The 17,500-nt window shown below is 43.4% G+C and overlaps 1 protein-coding gene across 1 annotated transcript in view; it reads right to left on the bottom strand.

Annotated features, from left to right (window-relative positions):
* The window catches only part of slc25a26 (solute carrier family 25 member 26), a 185,667-nt gene that overhangs the window by 33,247 nt on the left and 134,920 nt on the right, over window positions 1-17,500 (bottom strand). Inside the window, exons 7-8 of the mRNA XM_080728507.1 lie at window positions 16,822-16,891; window positions 1,020-1,084 (exon numbers count right to left, since the gene is read on the bottom strand). Coding sequence (XP_080584633.1) covers window positions 1,020-1,084; window positions 16,822-16,891 — 135 coding nt within the window. The remainder of the gene's footprint in view (window positions 1-1,019; window positions 1,085-16,821; window positions 16,892-17,500) is intronic.

Here is a 17,500-nt window from a genome sequence, read left to right as displayed (position 1 = left end):
AAATTATATATTTTTTACGATTCTTCAAAAATAGCAGATCTACAAGCTCGCAGCGCTGCACTCGGTGCCGCGCTGTGTGCTTGTATATCTGCTATTTTTCAATAGTTAAAGCATAAAACAATGATACTCAATAATGTGTACCCGTTCTGAATGTTTTAAGACCACTGTCCCTGTGCAACCTTGGCCCAGCCTCTCCTGTGTGTTCCCTGGCCGCTGTTGTTGAGGTTTTGTTGAGGCTGGGATCCATGCTTGCCTTACACTGTCTGCAAGACATCACCTGACAGCACTGTTTAACACTCGCTGGCAGACCAGTCTGTGTGCTCCGTGTGTGTGTGTGTGTGTGTGTGTGTGTGTGTGTGTGTGTGTGTGTGGGTGTGTGTGTGTGTGTGTGTGTGTGTGTGTGTGTGTGCGCGCGCAGGGACGTGCTGGCCATTGGGAAAAGCGGAACAACTCCCGAACGGCCGGTTCATTCCCGGCCGGTCCAGGGCGGCCATTAGGAAATAAAATAAAATAAAATGTCGGCCTTTGTTCCATTTTGGGGGCTGGGCGGCCAACAAAGTAAATCGTCACTGTCGGGCAGAAACCTTGTATCTCCAAGTTTCATATTAGTACATTTTTTCATAAAGCATCATACAAGGCACAAAAGTAGTGAAAACAGCAGATCTACAAGCACACAACGCCTCGCACCGCGAGGCGTTGTGTGCTTGTAGATCGGCTGTTTTCACTAGTTTAAATCATTTTTAAAATGATACATACAAAACAAACGGTTTTGGACATACAAGGTTTCCACCCGACAACGACAAAATATAACTCATGTAATTGGCCCTTTGAGTAGCAGCAGCGCTATAGAGAGAGATCTCTCTCTATAGCGTGCAATGAGGGCCTCTCGAACTCTTTTTCCCGGGCTGAATCAGGGGCCCAGCATGTCCCTGTGTGTGTGTGTGTGTGTGTGTGTGTGTGTGTGTGTGTGTGTGTGTGTGTGTGTGTGTGTGTGTGTGTGTGTGTGGGTGCGTGTGTACCTTTGCTAGCATGATCCTGGTCTTGGCCACGTCAAGGGGAGTGGTAACGAATGCCGCTACTGCACCTATAGGGAGGCACCGCGCACGAACACGCACACGCACACGCACACGCACACACACACACACACTATTCAAACTCTCCAACTGACTTGACTTAAAGCACCTTAGCGCTAATCCTACAGTCAACACTGGAGCTCTGGGCCCTCTGCTGTGTAAAGTTCATTAAACATAATGACATCATCATCATCATTGGGGGTTGCTGAGGAGGAGGAGGTAGAATGTACTTTGTTGCCGCATCATTGGTTTTTACAGACGTAAAGAAGTGGGTGGAATTTGTTTTCTTTGCGTGAGCTACATAATTCTTGTTGGGAGAGGTGGGGGAGGGGATGAAATCACGTCAAAGAAGAAGGTCCACGTATCAGTTTACAGTTTAGGCATTTAGCAGAAGCTTTTAATCCAAAGCGACTTACAATAAGCAGGTAATACATCACTATAATAAACAAGATAATATGACAGTACATCAACAGCAATATAACAAATGCAAATGCATATCTATCTAGAAAAACAATATAATCAGTCAAGAAAAAAAAGGTTCTAAAAAAACCTAAAAACAAATGCTAACTAACTAGCTTCATGTATGGTCATTGAGTGTAGTACAGTATTTTCCGGACTATAAGGCGCACCGGACTATAAGGCGCACTGTCAATGAATGGTCTATTTTCGAACTGTTTTCATATATAAGGCGCACCGGACTATAAGGCGCACATAATAGACGCTACCGTTGCGTTATGCATCCAACAGATGGAGCTGTGCTAAAGGGAATGTCATTGTCAATGAATTATCCATATATAAAGCGCACTGGACTATAAGGCGCACTGTAGTTTTTTGAGAAAATTAAAGGCTTTTAAGTGTGCCTTATAGTCCGGAAAATACGGTATATATAGTGGCAGGTGTGTACATATAAGGTACATTGGCCTAATGCAGGGATCTTCAACAGGGGGTCCGGGACCCCTAGAGCAGGGGTTTTCAAAGTGGGGTGACGGGGCAGCAGTCCAGGGTTGCCGCGAGATAATTTGATAATAGTTGGAATTTATTTCGACACTTAAAAATCTTTTTATTTAGTATCGTTTTAAACTTGAAGTACGTTATTTTGAGTCAGTTCTAACCAAAATGGCTATTATCTCAACCGTTTCCTTGTAACATAATCGCTAAAATATGTAGTAAATATAAGGTTCTGGGAGTGAGAATTATGAATATAATGTAGGGGTGCCTCGGATGAAAAATATATATCTACGGGTGCCTTGAGCCTTGCCCTAGGGGGTCCTCAGAGTTACTACAGGGGGGCCGCCAAAACTTTAAGTGATAGGATCATTCTTTTAACTCATTTAATGCCCAGACATGAAAGGGTTAAATGTCCAGCGTGCCGGCCGCCTGCTCCGTCCGCGGCCAGTCTCTTATTTTGAAGGCCGGAAGTAGATCGAGCTAACTGAACGAATTCCTACTAGACGGAGATTCACCCGGAAGTACTTGTGGTCGAAATGTAAACAGGGGTGGAAGATGGATCCCTTTATACTTTTGCTATTTTAGCGAGAATCCAATGCCATCCTTGGCATCAAAAGTGTTTTTTTGGAGAAAATGGACATTAAATATGAGAAAGACCGTTGGCTTCCATGTTATGGGATTACTATTGTGTGCACGTGGATGCGCGATGATGATGAATCGGCGATTCCACCCGTGCCAGCACTTTTCAACGGACGGTACGTAGCCATTGCCAGCTTTACTGTACAGTAAATAGCCCGCGACATTGCGTGATCGGCACTCTAGATACCTTTTAATATTTCACGAGTATTCGCGGGATCGGCTACAAATGAGTTAATATTAACAACTTTAATCCTTGCATACCTATTCTGAGGAGAACTTTAGCCAAAAAATAGGTTGGTGTAGAGGTAAAACAAGAGCAGACCAAGTACAGAGTGAAAGGTCAAGTTTAGTAAGTAACAACGATTTAAGTGGTTCAGAGTCTGAAAGAGAAACACATCAACAAGAATCTAACAGACTGATGACAGTGCTGTTTTTTTACCATACCATTCATGGGAAATGTAGTAGTTTTGTTTGTCTAGTTTCTAGCGTTTATTGTGTTACTCTTTGGGTAAATGTGTACATTTCCACCTTTAGTCAATGCTTCAATAAGCTGACAAATTCTTTATTATTTACAGCAACACTACTAGCCCCCATAAGTCACAACTAACCATGCGGTGCATGTTTGTAGGGGATGGGCTCATTGTGTCTAAGAATACATATTTAGCCACTTGTATGCATGCCCCCAACCACTGAAATCAAACTTGCTAAAATGGATAAAACGTTAGAAAATTAGAACATTTTAACACTCATCTTTTCTTTTCTCTAATTGCAATCGAAAATATGAACCCTTGTTGTAAAAAAACAAAGTTGTCCTTTAAACTGATTTTGATGTTATGTTTAAAATGTTTGGTTGGGGCCCCCTCAGATTAACACCCATAGTCCTGCCTCCCAATAAGACAAGGCATGGGAAGATGGATGCCTGGTGGGACGTCCCGGCAGAGCTGTGACAAGACATAGCAACATGCTCAGGGTAAACACCTCCATATGGGCCACCAAGGAGGAGAGAGGCGAGAGGCGCGAGGTTGGAAACGCTGGATATTAACCTCTTTAGACCGGGGTACGCATTATTTTATGCTTTAAAATGTTTAAAAAATAGCAGATATACAAACTCGCAGCGCGGCACTTGGTGCTATTTTTGAAAAATCGTTTTTGCTTGCTATTTATTATGTCCATGAATTAAATACAGAGGGCTTTCAACATAATAAAGGCCGTAAAAAGACTTATTTGGGATGTTCCTTTTAGGCAGGGTGTTTAACTGTACTTGTACGGTACTACATTTCAATTGTACTGACTATACGTGTACTGTTCTCCATTTTTGTCTAATACAATAATCAATCAATTCTATAGTGTCTTTTGAGTCCTTCTAAGTTTTTTCTTTTCTTTTTTTTTTTAATTATGTTTCTATGCCAGTGGTGCTCAAACCTTTTCACGAGAAGGACCCCCAACATGATATGTATTTGGCCACGGACCCCCATCTCAAAATATGTTGTTCCAGGCACCCCCCTCCAGAAGCAAAATTTGAGTTGCAAATGTTTGCTTTCAAAATAAATACATTCAAAGATTTGCGCACATTTTCACAACCTACAAGTTAAGCTATTTTTCAATAGCTAAAGTATAAAATAATTTCAGGCCAAAACGGTTTAAAATCAGACGTGAGAAAAACACTATGGGTTTGGTGTAGTGTAACAATCCCTTCGTGCCTTTCGGAGTTTTTTACAAGTTCTTACTGTCTGTGAAGGAGAATGCATTCTGACAAGCTGGAGCATATGTCATGTCCCTTAAATTTATGCATTCTCTCCCCCTCCCCTCCCTGCTCTTGGGTGGGAGTAAACTCTTACCCAATATTCACCAAGGCTACAGTACATACAGACACCCCCCCCTCTACACCGTAGGCTGTTTTGTAATCTCCTTGGACAGATTCAAAAGGGCTGCGGTTATAAATCTTACAAATATAGCTCTGTTGGGTTTGGGCTCTCGCTTTGGGCTGGGGGGGGGGGGGGGGGGGGGGGAGAGAGAGAGAGAGAGAGAGAGAGAGAGAGAGAGAGAGAGAGAGAGAGAGAGAGAGAGCGTGATGCGATCAGCATCGGAGATCAAGGTCGCAGAATGCAAATCGCGTTGCGATGACGTGCGCTTTTTTTTCCGGCTTTGTTGTTTTTCTGGCAGAGGAACTATCAAGTCAGTTCAACTGTATAGGCAAGTTCCAATAGGGCTCAAGTTCATTAACGAGACCCCTGGGGCTGGTGGGGGGGAGATAAACCAGAATAGTGCAATGTGTCACTTGTGAGCATTTCTAACACTGAGCAGAATAGTGCAAAGTTTAATATTAGGTGTGCAGCATGTGGATTGAAACATGGACATGTGTTCCCCCATTGTCTTCTTCTCCCTGTTTCTCCACCCTTCCCTCCTTTCCTGTCTCGGGACGCTCGATCACGACACGTCAGCTGAGTAACCGTGTACTGCAGGGGTATTCAACAAAATTGTCCAGGGGGCCACATTGACAGAAACCCAAGGGGCCGGGGGCCGCACTAATGTATCCAACCCCCCCCCCCCCCCCAGCTATTAATCTAAAGAACACTTGAAACAACGCGCACGACCACATTTTCACTACTACATTTATACAAACAAGCACATTTTCATCTAACTACATTGCAAAGCAGAATACTTTTCAAGTAGAATACTTGTCATGTTAATGTGCTTAATTTCTGTTCAACAAGTTGACAACTGTACACATGCTTTCTTAATTGTTTAAAACCTAGTGCTAACTACATCAAACTAGTGATGGCCAACCTGGCTTTGATGCTATATCTTAGAGTAGATGTCGACCTTATTGACAGTGCACAATTGCCTTCTTTGATGCTTTAACGATGCTCAACGAGGATCAGGTGGGTCGCAGACACACATGCACTCCACTCTGCTGCAGTGCTCCTCTGACTGGAGTCTCTTCACTTGAATATGATGGAATATGATTAGGGATTACTGTGATTATGGTAAGATGAAGCTCACGTTTCATATCGCGCAAACCATACCTATAACGTTCATTAGTCTCCAAAAAAAAAAAAAAAAAAAGATTTTGGATTTTTTTTTTTTTCAATTTTTTTTTTTTTTTTTTATTGCTCCAGGGGCCACAAGGAAGGTCCCCGCGGGCCGCATTTGGCCCGCGGGCCGCCAGTTGAATACCCATGGTGTACTGTATGCGTGGTTATTTTGATTGTTTTAAGCGGTGCAGGCAGCCCCTACAGTACTTAAGTTGAACTGACTTTGCTTGTGTACTACTGTATGCATACACAGACCAATCTCAGAAAATTAAAATATTTTGTAAAAAGCATTGCAGATGCCATAGCTCCCCAAATCCCTGACGCACTTTGGACTCGCTTTCGGCGTCACCCGTGCAGACGCGTTGGGACGCTTTCAGCGTCATCCTGGCAGACGCGGAGGGTCTTAGTGCACATGTGCCGACACATGTCTACTCGAACATGTATCTACCATCAGTGGGACGCGAACCACCACCTTCAGTGAACGTAACCATGCTGCCCTACCGACTGAGCTAGCAATCCTGGCTGCCAAAGCCACTTTTTTTGTACTTTTATGTTTGACGTGGATTCTAACGCAACGCGGAGGTAATGTGTCCGACCACCTAAACTATGCCTAACCCCAACCCAAACCCTAACCTTAACCTCAGTAAAACTATGCCTAACCCCAAACCAAACCTTAACCTCAGTAAAACTATGCCTAACCCAAACCCTAACCTTAACCTCAGTAAAACTATGCCTAACCCTAAACCAAACCTTAACCTCAGTAAAACTATGCCTAACCCTAAACCAAACCTTAACCTCAGTAAAACTATGCCTAACCCAAACCCTAACCTTCACCTCAGTAAAACTATGCCTAACCCTAAACCAAACCTTAACCTCAGTAAAACTATGCCTAACCCAAACCCTAACCTTAACCTCAGTAAAACTATGCCTAACCCTAAACCAAACCTTAACCTCAGTAAAACTATGCCTAACCCAAACCCTAACCTTAACCTCAGTAAAACTATGCCTAACCCAAACCCTAACCTTAACCTCAGTAAAACTATGCCTAACCCTAAACCAAACCTTAACCTCAGTAAAACTATGCCTAACCCTAAACCAAACCTTAACCTCAGTAAAACTATGCCTAACCCTAAACCAAACCTTAACCTCAGTAAAACTATGCCTAACCCAAACCCTAACCTTCACCTCAGTAAAACTATGCCTAACCCTAAACCAAACCTTAACCTCAGTAAAACTATGCCTAACCCAAACCCTAACCTTAACCTCAGTAAAACTATGCCTAACCCTAAACCAAACCTTAACCTCAGTAAAACTATGCCTAACCCAAACCCTAACCTTAACCTCAGTAAAACTATGCCTAACCCTAAACCAAACCTTAACCTCAGTAAAACTATGCCTAACCCTAAACCAAACCTTAACCTCAGTAAAACTATGCCTAACCCTAAACCAAACCTTAACCTCAGTAAAACTATGCCTAACCCTAAACCAAACCTTAACCTCAGTAAAACTATGCCTAACCCTAAACCAAACCTTAACCTCAGTAAAACTATGCCTAACCCTAAACCAAACCTTAACCTCAGTAAAACTATGCCTAACCCTAAACCAAACCTTAACCTCAGTAAAACTATGCCTAACCCTAAACCAAACCTTAACCTCAGTAAAACTATGCCTAACCCTAAACCAAACCTTAACCTCAGTAAAACTATGCCTAACTCTAACCCAAACCCTAACCTTAACCTCAGTAAAACTATGCCTAACCCCAACCCAAACCCTAACCTCAGTAAAACTATGCCTAACCCTAACCTCAGTAAAACTATGCTTAACCCTAACCCAAACCCTAACCTTAACCTCAGTAAAACTATGCCTAACCCTAACCCAAACCCTAACCTTAACCTCAGTAAAACTATGCCTAACCCTAACCCAAACCCTAACCTTAACCTCAGTAAAACTATGCCTAACCATAACCCAAACCCTAACCTCAGTAAAACTAACGTGCCGGCGCCTCCGTGCCGTCGCGCCTCCGTCGTGGATAGTGGCGTGATAGGTAACGTCGGGTGGCTGGTAAACCTTACATAGCGGTTTCGAATCCCACTTCGGGAATGACTTTTTTTCCCTTCTTCTTAGACCACTGGGCTTACCCAAAGCGTCCCCAACTTGAAGCAGTAGGCATACCCAAAGTGTCCCCTCTTGTGACGCAGTAGGGTCCTTGACAGGGCGTCAGGTGTCTGACTACTTGGGGGTGAGATTATGTTGCCAAATCATAACTGACTTTGGAAACTTCCCACTGGACTTCAAGCCACATTGACTTCAGAAGGTTGACATTTCTCTATTATAAATCCTTGTTTTGAGTGGTCTCGTGTAATATTGTAATATTTTGAAATATGGACTTTTGATATTCATGAGCTGTAGGCCATAAAAATTATAAATTCTAACAAAATAATAATAATTCACTGAATGTGCAATGTATCTAGAATATATTAAAGTTTCAAGAAATATATTAAAGTTTCAAGAATATTTACTTTTACAGCATATTTTCTGAGATTGATCTGTATATGCTACCGTATATTGTTGGCAGTGTTGGGAAAGTTCACTTTCAAAACGAACTAGTTCAAGTTCAAGTTCAAAACTTCTAAAATGAACTAGTTCATTTCCTAGTTCATAATTCTACATTCCCCAAAACGAACTAACTTAGTTCTTTTTTAAACCATAATATTTTTATACTTTTGGCTATTAACACGCCACCATTCACTTGCGCTTTATTTTGAAGAGCCCCGGAAGCTCCGTGTGTGTGTACACTGACGATCCAGGAAGGAGATCTGTTTGTTTACAAACGGTCGCGAAAACTAAAATCCTAACCGGGGCCGACCATCACGGCATAGTGTCGCCGTGAAAACAAGCTGATCTCGGCCTCCTCGGCGTTATTTGCACCTTATTTCGAGATAAAGCCGTTTTTATGTTTCAGTATAGAATAGGAGTCAATGGATAATGGCCGCTCTCGGTTGCTTCTGGCTGCGTTGCGTCATGACGTATGCAGTTTTTTCTTTCACCAGCACCCGTAGCAAGCGTCTGAGATGCGGGTTACCATGGAAACCTTATCTCGTCTGTGAACGTGTTTGGCTACCAAGAGCAGCCAAACTGTTAAAATGTTTTCTTTTTCACGTTGCTGCAAGCTATTATTTGTCAAAATTATTGACACAGCCCAAATAGAACCACACACAGCAATTACCGTATTTCATCCAACTTAACATTGAAGTGCCCACAATATTTAGGTGCCCACCACTAATGCCCAGTCTTCCTGCACCCTCATAATGACTGACCACTCACTGACTTTTCATTTAGACCACCAGGATATAGTTGTAATACATGATAATAGATTATATTGTGTTATAACCACTATTATAATCTATTATAGTGTATAATAATTACCATAGTAATACATTAATACTTAATACTCGTCGGGTCCAACGACCCGACGAGCGCCGTTTATGGACGTCAGAATGAACGAGTTCGACAATAGCGTTCATCAAGCAGAAACAAAGAACGTTCAGTTCACGTTCGCCCAAAATATGAACGTGTTCGTGAACGATCGTTCATTGAACGCGTTCGGGTACAACACTGATTGTTGCTATCGGTCAATAACCTCTTATCTCCATATTCTACATTTCTGTGTGTTTTCGTAAATTAATGCCATACTTGATCACACTACAGCGTCACACAAAAGCGTCAAAAGTAGCAGATCTACAAGCTTGAAACGTGGCGCAAAGAGGGGTGCCATGGCATTGGTCCGACATCTCATTGTTCCTACATCCCATTAGTCTGAATCTGGTGAATGTTAACCTGGTGAAAAATACTATGACTAAACCTAAACCTAACCTCAGTAAAACTATGCCTAAACCTAACCCTAAAACCTAACCCGAGCCAAACCCTAATCTCCCTAATCGGGAGATAAGCGACGGTCAGGTCGCATGTATACACAAATCGGTCTGTGCATGTTGATGACATGACTTTAGAGATACTGTGCACTAGGGCATTCACGAATAGTGATTTTTAGTAATCAAATTATTCGACCTCAAAGTATTCGAATAGTCGGGTATTCGGTATTAACGGGTTAACTTTTGTAGGTGGGACAAAAGGCGGGGTTCGTGAAATAACAGTCATCGATTGGCTGTGAGAGGTTTTCACTGGTGGATGCAAAAGAATCAAAATAATAATATTAAATTTAATTTCGGCGAATACTTGCCTTTGATGTACAGAAATCGATTAGTGATTTGGTATTCAAATACTCGAATATTCAACTATCCGGTGAATGTCCTACTGTGTACCTCTTTGCGTGATATTAGGAGAAAAGCTGTAGGAGCAGTGGTTAGGACTAATGAGATGTAGGACTTATGGGCAGCCCCCCAAAGCGGCACGCTTTAAGCTTATCCATCTGCTACTTTTGATATGTTTGAATTTGAGTCCTGAAAAGTAACAATTTGGGATTTTTTCCCTACCCAACAGAGACAATATTATTTACTGTATATCTGTTGTCCGAGTAGCGCATGCAAACAGCTGCATCAGATTGCAACACAAAGCTGCAGCTAATTACACTAATTAAACACAAACAGGAGGCCCAGTGCACAACTCACACGACACTTACTGTAAAGACACGCAGCCACACACACAAACTGGCCAGCACCGCACACTAGCGAGCGTGTGAAGCGCACGGGGGCCGGCCGGATGGCCCACACAGGGGCTTATGGGATGACATTATGGGACGTTTCTTTTACATTACTAGACCAGGGGGTCTTCAACAGGGGGTCCGGGACCCCTAGGGGGTCCCTAGAGTTACTACAGGGGGTCCTCCAAATCTTTGTGTGATAAGAACTTTATTTTTTCTTTCACTTGAACCCTAGTATTCCTATTCTGTGTGGAACATTAGCCAAGAGGCGTTGTGAGCTTGTAGATCGGCTATTCTTGGCAAAGAGGTTTGGTGCCGACTTTTCTTTTAGTTCTACCGGATCTCTTCTACGCTAGTCCCCCCCATAAACATTTTAGTTCTAGTTTTTTATTGTTGACGAAATTGTCAATACATTTAGTCTAGCTTTAGCTTTAATTTTTATTTCTATTTTTGTACATTTTCGTCAGTGAAAAGAAATAACATGTTTCGCCATAATTTTAGTCGACATAAAGAACACTGCTCTGGTGCAGGAGCAGCAGACATCCATCTACCCACCTGTCCTGTTGGAAAGTCACTATAGTACAGTATGCCCTGCAAGATTTATGGCCACAAAGCTGTTGACTGTAACAACAAGTAGACACTAGATCATGGACCTGTGTTATTTAATACACACAGTACAGTACCGGTGCGTGATTGCATGTACATTTGAATGAGAAGACACAAAGTAGAGTACATGAGTACACATTCAGGCAGGGCAGGAATTTCATGGAGGCCATGAAGGCCATGGCTGCCGTTGCCCCTCAGTTTGGCCCTCAAAACAATGGCACGACCTAAGGCTACAGTGGGCTTAATGCCCCAGCTGACTGTACCACTTTCTCCTCTGTCTCTTTCTGGTCAATATGTAGACAGTAGACACTGGTGTCTCTTTCTTGTCATGTAGACAGTAGACAGCAGTGTTTTTTTGTGAGATTCTGAAATCTTTAACTCCCCTGAGTCCCCATCTTTATACTAATCCAGTGACTTTGATTGGTGCAGGGCTGAGCATGGATCAGATTGTTAATATCATCATTTAACTATTTCACTGCAGATTAGGTTATCATCCCTAACACTTAAATTCAACAATATCTTTCAATGGACTAAAATCTTATTGTATTTGATGGCCTTCCTGCCCTGGCATTTGGCGTTTGTTCCCTCAAAAAATGGACAACACCAAAGGCCAAGTGGCCTTGCCCCTAAAATGATGAAATTCCAGGCCTGCATTCAGGTGATGTTGGCCTTGGGTGTCTAGTAGTGTTGAGAATGCTCCCATAGGGGCCAATCTTTCACACTCTAAGACAGTGTTTCTCAACCTTTTTTCTGCATGGGCACACTTTTCATGTCCCAAGAATCCATGGACACACCAACATAATACAGAGGTGTAAATATCATCACTGTCGAGAAGAAACCTTGCATCTCCAAGTTTCAAATGTGTAAGTTTCTTCGCTAAGTAACACCCTGCTTCATCATACAAGGCTGTCGCACAACAGTAGTGAAAGGTGCGAGGCGTTGTGTGCTTGTAGATCGGCTGTTTTCACTCGTTTAAATCATTTTTAAAATGATAAATACAATACTGGCTTTCAAGCAGTTTCAAGGGGCGCACTTGACCCTTCTCAGGGGCACACCAACGGTCCCCAGGCACAGTGGTTGAGAAACACTGCTCTAAGAGTTAAACGAATCTCCCGGGATTTCCTAAACTTGCGGCCGTGTCAAAACAGACAAGTGACCTACTTGTCTGTCTGTTTGTCTGTCTGTCTGTTTGTCTGTCTGTAAGCCAGTCGACCTCTTCAGGGCTGGACTTTTTTTTTCTTCTTCCCTTTGCTCCATTTGTCTTGCTTCTTCTCTTCCTCCCATGCTCCATTCTCTCTCTCTCTCTCTCTCTCTAACCATGTCAGGCCCCAGTGCTCAGGGGGTCACGCAGCTGCAGGGGCCCCGGTCGGTCCAGTCCCAGAGCCCCTCTCTCTCCGTCTTCTTCTCCTCCTCATCCTCCTCTCTCTCTCGCTCCCATTCCCTTTCCTGGTCATCCGTCTCGTCTCCCCTCCCGCAACAACCTCCCTCCCTCGCCGCCTTAAAAAATAAAAGCAACCAGGGACGTGCTGGCCATTGGGAAAAGCGGGACAACTCCCGAACGGCCAGTTCATTCCCGGACGATCCAGGCCGGCCATTAGGAAAAAAATGAAAATTAAATGTCGGCCTTCGTTCCATTTTGGGGGCTGGGCGTCCAACAAAGTAAATCGTCACTGTCGGGCAGAAACCTCGTATCTCCAAGTTTCAAATGTATACATTTTTTCGCAAAAGCAAAGCCCTGCTTCATCATACAAGGCCATTGCACAAAAGTAGTGAAAACAGCAGATCTACAAGCACACCGCGAGGCGTTGTGTGCTTGTAGATCGGCTGTTTTCACTAGTTTAAATCATTTTTAAAATGGTTTTGGACATACATGGTTTCCACCCGACAACGACAAAATATAACTCATCCTACTAATAATTTTCCAAACTCACGCTCTAACGCTCTAACGCTCAACTCACTCACGCTCTAACGCTCTAACGCTCACGCTTATCTACGTTTATCTATTCACTTCGCTTCAGCAACTGATCCCAAAGTTCACATGGTATTGCCCATTAGCATTATACCAATGCTGACGGAGCCCGAATTTCATTTCTCCCAAATTAAAGCAGTTTTTTAGCGTTTTCTTAACCACTTCTGTTGAACTCTGCTGTCTGTTGCCAGGGTTACGGTCCGTTCCTCCAGGCCATGGGATCTGTAGCCCCACACACACACACACACCCCTTTCTCTCACAGTTAGGAATGTTTCTCTCTCTCTCTCCACACACTTTCACCGGGTGCGTTTGACCATATTTTGGAGCACATATCTTCGAACGGGTAAGGTCTAGTGTACAATAATTGGCCCACTGGCTTGTCAATTGTCATGATCTGAAATGGCAAATCTTTGAGTAGGCAGCAGCGCTATAGAGAGATCTCTCTCTATAGCGCGCAATGAGGGCCTCTACAACTCTTTTTCCTGGGCTGAATCAGGGGCCCAGCATGTCCCTGAAAGCAACGCTCTGCAGCCTCTGCTCATCCGAGGACGAAACCCGAGCCACGACAGAGGCTGATATGCTCTGACTTTTCAGGATGCTGAGAAACTGCAGCGTCGATGATGAAGTCTCTCCAGACACGCAGAGCAAACGCCGTTAACATATCGTTGCTGCTGCTGCCGGGGGAGAAAAACCTCTCGTCTACCAGATTTTAACTTTCAGTGTTTTTTTTATCCTATTTAGAACGGGTACACATTAGTGTGTATCACTATTTTATGCTTTAACTATTGAAAAATAGCAGATATACATGTAGATCTGCTATTTTTGAAAAATTAGAATTTTGACCCGATTCTATAAGTGTCTTTTGAATTCTTCTAAGGTTTTTTTTTGAAAAGCCTATGTTTCTATGTCAGCAATCTGGCTTAGCCATTGTCAAAGAAAATGTCCTTTTCACTTAACTGGAGCTCAGTTAGTCTGTTCTTGAGATACTACTACTATGTCAGTGGTTCTCAAACCTTTTCACGTGAAGGACCTCCAAACTGATATTTATTTGGCCACGGACCCCCATCTCAACATATTTCGTTCCAAGGACCACCCAGAAGCAAAATTTGAGTTACAAACGTTCGCTTTGAAAATACATTATATTCAAATATTTGCACACATTTTCACGACTTTTTCAAAAATAGCAGATCTACAAGCTCGCAGCGCGGCACTCGGTGCCGCACTGTGAGCTTGTAAATCTGCTATTTTTCACTGGTTAAAGCATTCAATAATTCTAGGCCTAAATGGGTTATTTTTGGTAGATTAACGATCCCTACTCCATCACAACTACGGCGTCGCGCGGAGAGCGTCAAAAGTAGCAGATCCACAAGCTCGTCGATCTGTTACTTTTGACGTTATTTCGAATTTGAATCCAGAAAAGTAACAGTTTCAGGTAGCAGGTTTCCACCCCGACGGCGCCGATAAAGTCAAGCTAAAGCTTCAGTCAAACGGCTGTCACTGATTCATGCATATCATCGTTGTCGGGTGGAAACCTTGTATGTCCAAAACCGTTTGTTTTTATCATTTAAAAAAATTAACAAACTAGTGAAAACAGCCGATCAACAAGCACACAACGCCTCGCACCGCGAGGCGTTGTGTGCTTGTAGATCTGCTGTTTTCACTACTTTTGTGCGACGGCCTTGTCTGATGAAGCAGGGCTTTACTTCGCGAAAAAACGTACACATTTGAAACTTGGAGATACGAGGTTTCTGCCAGACAACGACGATATAAAAGAACACAACAGCTCTCCCTCTATGTCTGGTCTGGGGTGCAGGTGAACGCGCGCTGAGCTATAACCTGTGTGGAATCTGAACAGGAATGTGTATGTGTGTGTTTTTCTTTGCCCTTCTTTTTGTAAACTTCTGTTGTAGTCCTGTCTATCTATCCCTCCCTCCCTCCCTCCTTGGGATGGGACGATAAGGGATATTATCGTTTATCGTGAACAAGGTTGGGTATCGTTACTTTTTGAAGTAACTCGTTAAGTTACGTTATTGCCATTGAAACGTAATCCGTTACGTTACTCCGTTACCCACTGAGACAAGTAACTCGCTACGTAACGCCGTTAGTTATAACGCCGTTACACCCTACACTGATCGCGAATAAAAAAACTCACGATAATCGTATCGTGTAGGATTTAATTTATCGTGATATCGTCCTCCGTCATGCACTGGGATCAATTCACCTTTTATTTGCCGAGCTGCATATGCGGTACCATTTAAACCCTATATTGGTAAAACGCACTTATAAAACTCTGCACCAAATCTCTTTGCCAAAAAATAGACGATCTCAGGGTTTCCTGCAGGAAAAAGTCTTGACCAGGGGGGAAATTTTGCTTAATTAATTAATTAATTTGCTTAATTAAAATGCATTTCTTGATACATTTTTATTATATTAATTCTTATGTTTGCCCTCAAAATATTAAGTGAAGTTAAATAAGAGAGAAGTTGCTTATAACAAACAAATCAAAACATATTTCGATTTTTGATTAAATCAGTTATCATTTTTGCCCCTCAAAATATTAATGAGTTGGTGTGAAAAAGGAAAATGCAACTACATTATGCTATCATTATTCACATTTATTCAACATTGTGTAGCAAAACCAGTTTAGCTACTTTGACCCTGTACATCTGCTATTTGAAAATAGCTGATCTACAAGCTCACAGCATTACACAGCTAAACCAAACGTTGGCGAGCTTGTTTATAGGCTACTTTACATTTAAGTACCAATCGTTCTTTTTTTGGTTTTGAAGTCCACCAACTGGCTCTTATTTTGAAGCCTATGTATTGACCGGGGTAACAGGTTTTACGTTGGTCTGACATGACGAACAATAACATAGCTACCTAGCTTGCTAGTGCTACTGTGTGCTGGTGATGACCAGTGATCAGACGCTATACTATCGTCTTAGGGTTGGGTAACGTGGTATTGGCGCTGCTATGTTTAATCTTACACATTAAACCAACATAAATAGTAAAGCTTTTCACACGGAAGGCTTTATTGAGCACCCGCACAAAGTCCTGTGAAACTAACTCACGGAGTGGTGCGTGATTCTCATGCAGTAGCCTACACAAGTTCACAACACGTAACACATCCCTCCCGTGCTGGAGTTAAATACTTTTGCAAGTTTTTCTACGTGAGTCGGCGGGTAACAGCCAGGATATCCACCGCGGAGGTAAACTAAACAAAGGCTCAGCCCTGAGCCGCTCAGGGCAGGGCGGCAGGCTGCATTGTGCCAGCCACTCTCTCCTCCTCCTCTCCACCCCGGGAGGAGAAACATGCTCGCGGGCGGCGCCGCAGCGCAGCGTCGTGTAGGCGAAATGTGAAGCTCCCATCTACTGTATTAGTCCCAAATCGCAAATGTACTATAGTGGTTTTAAAAGAAATCTACATCTCGTCCTTGCACCGTTAAAGCCCCGGTGAACATTTGTGACGGTGGGCTGCTCTGGACGTGTGTATGTGATGAAAACAAGCAGGAAATGGTGACGTTTTAGGGCTTTTCGCTATGCGTCTTGGCCGGGCGCTAAAGATTTCAGACCAGGCGCAGCGCCTGGCTTGTAAAGTGCTGCCGGAAACGCTGGATCTACAAGTTGCGAAACGTTGTGAGCTTGTAGATCTGCAATTTTTTGGCAAATGTTTCACCCCAAGGATAATGGACGTTGGGGATATTTTTTGTTTTGTTTTGATTATCGCGATAATATCGTAAATCGTGATTTATTTGGTCACGAAAATATGAAATCTTCATATCGTCCCATCCCTAACAGTCCTGTCCCTCCCTCCCTCCCTTCCCCCCCCCTCTCCCTCCCTCCCCTCCCCTCCCAGCCCCGTTCCCAAAGCAGCATATAATCCCCTGCACCTGCAAAAGCTCCGCACACCGCCGCCTGCCAAGACGAGAGCGTGTGACCTTGCCTCCTGGACCACAACGTCTGGGAGAAGGAGAGAGAGAGAGAGAGAGAGGAGAGAGAGAGAGAGAGAGAGGGGGGGGGGGGGGGGGGGGGGGGGGGGGGGGGGGAATTGGATGATGAAAGAGGAAGATGATGAAAGAGGGAGAAAGAGGAGGATGGGAGACCAAAGAGAGGAAAAGAGAGAGGAAAGGCGAGGAGAGATAGAGAGAGGGAGAGAGAGAGAGAGAGTTGGTGGGTTATATTGGAGAAATTAGACACATTAAAAACACATTGTGAGAGCCTTGCTCGGGGGTCCGGAGTCCCGGTCTGGGGTCTGCATGGGAACCGTGGATGCATGGCTATTTTTGTGTTCCACATGCATGCTCTCTCTCTCTCTCTCTCTCTCTCTCTCTCTCCTCTCTCTCTCTCTCTATCTCTCTCTCTCTCTCTCTCTCTCTCTCTCTCTCTCTCTCTCTCTCGTCTTCATCTCTCTCTCTCTCTCTCTCCTCCATTTCCTGTCAACTTACAGTACTATCCTAGCCATAAAGGCGTAAAAAGCCCCAAAAATAAATCTAAAATGAAAAAATAACTGAACTTTGAATAAAAAAGCAGATGTACAGATAAGCTCGCAGCTCGGGCACGAAGTGAGGC

Source organism: Nannobrachium achirus (genome assembly GCF_963921795.1).
Source record: "Nannobrachium achirus genome assembly, chromosome: 6".
NCBI classification, from domain to species: domain Eukaryota; kingdom Metazoa; phylum Chordata; class Actinopteri; order Myctophiformes; family Myctophidae; genus Nannobrachium; species Nannobrachium achirus.
Note: the sequence above shows the minus strand (reverse complement) of the source record. Positions and strands in the feature narration are given on the sequence as shown.